Raw genomic sequence first — 7,124 nt, 5'->3', positions numbered from 1 at the left:
AGGAGGGCGCGGGGACGCAGAGGGGATCCGTTGGGGATGCGGTGGGGGGCGGGCGTGCTGCATCCGGGACGCGGCGCCAGGACCTCTATATGCTTCCCCCCAGGTGCCCTGGCCCCGTCGCGCTGGCTGGCGTTCCTCGGGAAGGCGACCCCCCGGCCTACTCGGCCGAGCCGCAGGACGCTTGGAAGCGCGGCGACTCCTGTGATCCGCGAGTCCGAGGACGGTACCGGTAACACTGGGCGCCCAGCCGAGTCAGGTGGGAACGAGGAGAGGACGGCAGCCGCGGGAGATGCGAACCCCGGAGGGGCCTGGGCGCTGCACGTGGTCGAAACTGCGCGCCCGGCCGGGCTCCTCCCACTCCCGTGCTGGCCACCTGAGACCACAACGTGGGGAGGTGCCAGAAAGACCCGAGAAACCCGCTGGGCCCCTCTCTTTTTCTCTTCTGTCTTCCAAGTAAGACCAAGGGACGGGGTTGACCAGGTTCGACCAGGCTCACCCAGGAGCAAGGTCGGGATCAGAACCTGGCTCCAGTCCTCTGTTTCCTGAAAAGGTCCTTGTGCTTCCAGGTCTTTCCTGGGGCTAGGGGGTCTCGGCTGCCCACCGCGGTGTCACAGGAGGCACTTGGGAGCAGGGGTGGGTGGGAACTGCGCTTTGCCTGTCTCTGCTGCCACCGGTGGGAGACACAGCGTCGCTCCTCCTCCCTGCTGTAGATTTCAACGACAAGATTCTGAATGAGCCCCTCAAGCACTCTGACTTCTTCAATGTCAAGGAACTGTTTTCCGTGAGAAGCCTTTTTGATGCCCGAGTGCATCTGGGACACAAAGCTGGCTGTCGGCACAGGTAGGTAACACCCCCATCTGAGCTGTAGCGGTTCCCAGGAGGGCTTGGGACCTGGGACCTGCCCTGGTTCTAGGGCCACTTTTGAACTGGCCTGTGTCAGTTTTAGGTGATTACAGCCCTTCCTCCTCCACATGGGAACACGGAGCCCCACACAGAAGCAGCAGTCCACTCCCCAGCTTGGCGGGGGCTCTTGTGTGTCTTGGCGTGGTGCTCACGGCCCTTAGTAGGGCAGGCCTCCTGGGGGATGCAGAACTCCACGGGTTCAGCCTGTGAGGCTGGCCCCCACTGGATTGGGCAGGGTTTTCTGGGCTGTGGGGAGGAGGAGTGACTGGTCCTGTATTCTCACATGGTCATTTTGACTGTTGTGGGGAGAGGGGATGGGAGGGGCAGGTGGGAGCCCAGGGAGGAAGTTGGTGTGGGTGTCCAGGGCGAGGGTGGTGGGGCTTAAATCGCAACAGCAGAAGAGCTAGAGCAGCAGGTGGACTTGAGGCAGCGGGGTAGAGCCAGTGGGCCTTGGGCTGGGGTCGGAGGTGGCTCGGGCCAAAGGGATCAAACACCTGCTCTTTGCCTGGAGCCTGGTGCTGGTTACTGAGATGGTGAAAACCAGGGGAGACCTGTGGGCCATCACAAGCTTTGTTCCTATGAGGTGTGAACTCTTTGCTGCCCCAGTGGAGAGGTCACACGGGTACCAGGAGGGATGGGCTCCCAGGGAGCCAGCAGCATCGGGGGCTTGTGGCTGTTTGCAGAGCATCAGAAAAGGAGGTCGGAGGTGGAGTCCTGGGCACTCCAGTGTTTGGAGTCAGTGAAGAAGGACGGCCAGGGGTAGAGGGATGTGGTTGTCTGTTGATGCTACTGAGAAGTGAATTCAAGGGTGTGACTTTGGCAAGATGGAGGTCGCCAGTGTCTTGATGGGCAGGGTTGCTTGAGAGGAAGGGACAGAACCCAGTGGGAGTAGACTGAAGGTGAGGACCTGGGAACCGCAAACGTGGATGACTCGCCTGCCACGCACCGAGAGGCAGGGGTGTCTCCCATGCCCTGCTCTTCCTCAGCCCCAGCCAGCAGCAGTCCAGTTCCCTGGATCAGGGTTCTCCTCCCAGGCTTGGCCACTGCTGCCCTGATTTCGTTAATGCTTTTGGCCCAGAGCACCCCCCTAAGTCCAACCCCAGCGGGGCCTTGTCCTCAAAGCCTCGGGAAGAGGAGAGTGACGGAGGGGGCTGCCCCGTGAGCCGCACGGGGCTGAATGTCCTTTTGGTGTCATGTTGGATGTCCACACATCCATATGGGGTCAGTTCTATTAGAATTCCCTCGGGAAGAGGTAGAGAGTCGGAGGAGTTAAGCCATGCGACGAGGCATGCAGAGGGGTGGCCTGGACAGGTCTGCACTGCTGTCTGTCCACACAGGGAGCGTTGCAAACTGTGCTTCCCAGCCCATAGTGCCCCTGAAGAGGAACTCGGGAGTCCCTGGTGGGCGTCTGTGTTCCTGCAAGGGGCCAGTGGAGTTGGCCCGGTGAACTCTTATCCCCCTTGCCTTGGTGGGGTCTCTGGCAGGTTTATGGAGCCATACATCTTTGGGAGCCGCCTGGACCAGGACATCATCGACCTGGAACAGACGGCCACGCACCTCCAGCTGGCCTTGAACTTCACCGCCCATGTGGCCTACCGCAAGGGCATCATCTTGTTTATAAGCCGCAACCGGCAGTTCTCGCACCTGATTGAGAACACGGCCCGCCACTGTGGCGAGTACGCCCACACTCGCTACTTCAAGGGCGGCCTGCTGACCAACGCGCCCCTCCTCTTTGGCCCCGCAGTCCGCCTGCCGGACCTCATTATCTTCCTGCACACGCTCAACAACGTCTTTGAGCCGCACGTGGCCGTGAGAGACGCAGCCAAGATGAACATCCCCACAGTGGGTATCGTGGACACCAACTGCAACCCCTGCCTCATCACCTACCCCGTACCCGGCAACGACGACTCCCCGCCGGCCGTGCACCTCTACTGCAGGCTCTTCCAGACGGCCATCACCCGGGCCAAGGAGAAGCGGCGGCAGGTTGAGGCTCTGTATCGCCTGCAGGCCCAGAAGGAGCCCGGGAGCCAGGGGCCAGCCCGCCCTCCTGGGGCCGACGTGAGCCGCTCCCTGTGATGTTCACTCAGCTCCTCCCAAAGCAAACCACAGCCAAGCCTGTCTGAGCTGGGAGTCCCCTTCCCCAGCCCTGGGTCAGCAGCGGCATCCTCAGTCCTTGTTACTTACTTAGCTGACGTCACAGTGCAGACATCCGCTGTTCCGCCTCAGAACCAGTGGCTGAGCAGGCCGACCCTGCATCCGCATTTGCTCTGTGGGAAACAGCACAGAGGGTGAGCGATGTGCGCACAGCGGCCCCTTGGCTGCAGTTAGGACCTCAATGGCTGGTGTGGCCGAGCTGCTGGAAGACGCTGCTGTCCCTGTGATCCGAGCAGCCCTCCCTTCACCCTGACCCCTGACCTTTGTCAGGAAGGTGCAGTTTTTCTTCTCAATCTAAATGCCTTTCAGGTGGGCTGCTTCCTTGGCTGCCTGGTTCCAGGGGGCTGTTTTGTAATGAGATGCTGCAGGCAAGCTGCTCGGAGGCTCCCAGCTGGGTTGGTGGGACAGCCAGGCCAGAGGACCTGATTCCAGCGAAAATAAAACTCAGATTTGGGCAAAATGAGACTTGGAGTTTGGGGTTCTGCCTCGAGTGTGTTTGCTTTCATCCATGTGGTGTGGCTTTTTTTTCAGGCATGCACTGGGGCTCCAGTGATGGGAGACGGGACAGGCACTGTGTGTGTGAGGGGCATGAATGAGGTCAGCAGAGGTGCCAGCTGCCACTAGAGGGCACCGTCTTCAGCAGTGGAGCTCCTGACAAGCCCACAGCCCAGCCAGCCTCATTCATCAGAACAGGCTTGGTGTGTTCCCAGTTTCAGGAAAGATGGGTACGTACTGACAGGGACGCTTAACACCCCTCACCTGTGGGAACACAGCCGTGTTCCTGGGACAAGCTGCGGCCTCCTCTCGGCCCCATCCCGAGCTGCTTAGGACATAGGCCCCTCTCCCCCATGCACCTGACCACCCAAGGAGCCATCTCGACAGAGTCCGGGCAGCAAGGCTGTATGGAGTCTGGTGCCCCGGGTAGGGCAAGGCCTGCCCTGCAAGAGCAGCACAGGGCGATGGGAGGCCGGAGTCCAGCATCCATCCCTGTCCCTTCAGGGGTAGGCTGGCGAGGGGTTCATGGTAGGGGTCCCCGGGGGTGTCACGGGTTTGTGATGTGGGCAGGACAGGGAGCTGAGCTTCAGGTTGGTCTCTGGCCAGCATGGCTTTCATTTGCAAAGCCGAAGTCTGAAGATGCAGCTGTATAAAGGCAGGTGAAGTGAGGGCCCCTCCAGGGCTCCCCCCAGAATCCCTCTCAGGGTGTGCAGGTGAGATACCCTGAGCTGGGTCTCCTGTCCCACCGTGCTGGGGAGGCCAGCTGTGGGGAGCCAGGACCCCGGAGATGAGGCAGCAGTATCAAACACTGGGCACTGATTGGGGGGCTTCCAGGAGGTGCCCCTCTAGCTGCGACTGGGCTTCCCGCCAGAGAGGCCATTGTACCTTTTGTGCAGGCCAGGCCCTTCCCTGCTAAGCCACTGGCGGCGGGGGAGGGCATTGCAGGCAGGCCCAGGGTTGAGACGGCAGGAGACACAGTGGGGTGCAAACACAGGAGGGATGGGGCGGTCTCTTATGGCCATTAATTTTGAAGCCAGGTGGAGTGAGCAGGCCAGGCAGCACTGTCGCTAACCCAAGAAACCTTGTAAGAATGATGGGGACTGGCAAGCCCCGGGCAGGCTCCCTGGGTCCCGACCGGTCCCCATTACCTTGTGCCGATGACCTGCCTGGCTCCTGCTGTCCTCCTCCCACTGGCCCCTGCACCCCGCACAGGCTGGCGAGGACCCGCTGAAGAGCCACGAGTGGGCACTTGCTGGGCTTCCAGGGCAGGAGGGGCCCTGGCTGAAGGGATGACCCAGTGGATAAGTAGGCACCGGTGACCATGAGGAGCAGGGAGGGATGGGAAGGGTGCAGCGCAGAGGCCGTGGGGGCCATGCTGGGACAACCAGGGTGGGCCTAAGGGCCCCTTCCGGAAGTGGAAAGAGCCACGTCCCAGGATTCTGAGGGACTCTGGGTGAAACAAGGGTTGAGGGCTAAGGGGATGTGGTCTCGCTGACCCCATCCTTGACTCTGCCAGGCGGGGCCCTCCAAGTTTTCCACCCTGGAGATGAACCCCAAAAGCCCTCAGAAGAGGCCAAAGGAGACGGTGAGAGTGCCTGAGGCTGGGGAAGGGCAAGGGAATTGCCTCAGTACTGGGGAGAGGGGCCCCCCAGCCGTTTTCTCCGTTGGCCACGATGCCTGCAGGCCCCATTAGAGGTGGCCTTCTCAGGACTGTGGCAGGACTGTGCCTGGACCAGCTGGTGTTCCAGACGGTGGGGAAGACCAGAGGCAGCCACCAGAGGACAGGCCTGGCAGAGCCGGCTCAGGGCAGGGTGGGGTGGGTAGGGCCAAGAAGCCTTTCCATCCCTGCCGAGGCTGGGCCACTCCCACCCCTGAGGCCCGGAGGATCCCCATTTGCCTGGAGGAGCTCAGGGCAGCCCCCTCTGTCAGCACAGGCCAGGCTTCCACTCTGATCCTCTGCACTCCTCCCTGGGTATGTCGGGGGAGGGGATAGGAGGGGGGGAGGGCCTGCCCTGGGCAAGAGCAGGGTTCTGGGGCAGGGGCCTAGGGGCCCATGAGGATGGAGGCCAGTTGGGCCAGCCGATGCCCTCTGCTGATGTGGGCCCCAGCCCTTGAGATGGATCTCATGTCATCCTGGCTGGAGGTCTGCGCAGACATGGCTCTGTGGCTGATCCGGGGAGTGGAAGGTCAGGTGGGCAGAACCGACAAGGGCGGGGCCCGGCTCTGATGTTCCTAGGTCACTGTCTCTGCAGAGCTCCACGCAGGACACTGGCCAAGGGGGGATCCCCCACTGTCTCCCCAAGTGAGGGACAGGGGCTCCTCAACACCAACAAGGGCCAGCGCTGGTTGGGGGTGCAAGTGTCCTGGGGAGGTCTCCACAGCCTGGGCCCCTGAGTGGCTGGGAAGGCCTCCTGCCCAGATGCCCCCAGGTGGCTCCCAGGGTCCTCCCAGGACTCTGCCTCTCCAGCGGCCCACAGTCCCAATCCCAGCACCCTAGGCCTCCTCCTGCCCTCACCGCACCACCATCTGGCCCCAACTTGGCCAGGTGCAAAGTGACTTTTCATATTTCTATAGGAATAGCCAAGAAATTCTTCCTAGACTTCTCCAATTCATATTATGGCGATGAGCAACTGTATTTTGTTCGTGTTCAGGTTTGGGCCATCCTCCCTTTGGCCCACTCCAGAATGAAAATGAGTCAGCCCTGTTCCTGGATGAGACCTGCAGGGTGGGAGTCCCCACGCAAGCTCCACAGAGAAGCTAGAGCGTCACCTGGGGGCAGAGCAGCCACCATTCCTCGTTCCTGCTTTCCTGGGCACGTGTGGAAGGTTTGCCCCCACCCCACAGACGCTGGACCTGCTGTTCCACAGGCGAGCATGTCCTGCTCCACTACACAGGGGCTCCTCGTTCCCACACCCACCGACTGTGGGTCTTGGCAATGCCACTTCACCCCTCTGAGCCTCGGTTGGTCTGTGTGAGAACTGGGAGCTAAGAGGACCTAGTGAGGCTGCTGTCAAGTCTGGGTGGGATGGGCCATGGAGAGCGCTCTGCTCACGCCTGGCTCTGGGGAACAGGCTGCCCGGGCTGTGTTCTTATTTATGATTTTCCTGTCCCCTCCATGGGGAAACTCTCTGCCCCAGGCCTCACTTGTAAGTGCAAAGCAGTTTTCCCACCTGTAGAGAACATTCCAGGTTCCATGTGGGAGGTTCCCATCCTGGGTATAGCAGAGCAGGACCCTCTGGGGAGGGCTGAAGAGCCCAAGGGCCACTCAGATACCTGAGAAGGAGCCGGTTGGGGCTCATTCATTCAGCAAACATGAAGCTGCCCTCCCGGACCTCCCTGAACCCATGACTGTGTGTACACACTGATTAAACAGTGTAGAAATAAGGAACAGAATGTGGAGAGCCACCGAGGCAAATGTTCAGGACAGCTTTTGTTCTATTGAAGGTGTTTAAAGCCACAATTTTCTTGAAATATTTCCATGATTTAGCACAAGGAAAATCTTACAGATGAGGACACTCGTGTCCAGAAGGTGGAGACACCTGCTCTGGTCACAGCCAGTGTGGAATCTTGGC

At 60.8% G+C, this 7,124-nt stretch overlaps 2 protein-coding genes and 1 long non-coding RNA gene across 4 annotated transcripts in view; 1 reads left to right on the top strand and 2 right to left on the bottom strand.

The window, feature by feature from the left end:
• Positions 1-601, bottom strand: part of LOC105522729 (chromosome unknown open reading frame, human C9orf116) — a 6,487-nt gene extending 5,886 nt beyond the window's left edge. Inside the window, exon 1 of the mRNA XM_011957317.1 lies at positions 497-601. The gene's annotated coding sequence lies outside the window, so the exon portion shown is untranslated. The remainder of the gene's footprint in view (positions 1-496) is intronic.
• Positions 28-3,522, top strand: MRPS2 (mitochondrial ribosomal protein S2). 2 transcript variants are annotated; one of them, XM_011957320.1, is made up of 4 exons: positions 28-229; positions 711-840; positions 2,388-3,016; positions 3,449-3,520. In XM_011957320.1, exons 1-3 carry the CDS (start codon positions 37-39, stop codon positions 2,977-2,979), a joined length of 915 nt encoding a protein of 304 aa, XP_011812710.1. In that variant the 5' UTR covers positions 28-36; the 3' UTR covers positions 2,980-3,016; positions 3,449-3,520. The 2 variants fall into 2 exon arrangements, with proteins under 2 accessions (XP_011812710.1, XP_011812708.1); XM_011957318.1 differs by having other exon boundaries at positions 2,388-3,522.
• LOC105522731 lies at positions 2,119-5,307 on the bottom strand. Its single transcript, XR_001003491.1, has 3 exons — positions 4,701-5,307; positions 3,088-3,170; positions 2,119-2,547 (listed from the first exon to the last, which is right to left on the bottom strand). It is a non-coding gene; the product is annotated as an uncharacterized LOC105522731 (long non-coding RNA).
• Between the last annotated feature and the right edge of the window lie 1,817 nt (positions 5,308-7,124).

This window comes from Colobus angolensis, unplaced genomic scaffold (genome assembly GCF_000951035.1).
Source record: "Colobus angolensis palliatus isolate OR3802 unplaced genomic scaffold, Cang.pa_1.0 Scaffold44, whole genome shotgun sequence".
Taxonomy (NCBI): Eukaryota; Metazoa; Chordata; class Mammalia; order Primates; family Cercopithecidae; genus Colobus; species Colobus angolensis.
The sequence above is the reverse complement of the archived record's forward strand: the minus strand, read 5'-3'. Positions and strand labels throughout refer to the sequence as shown.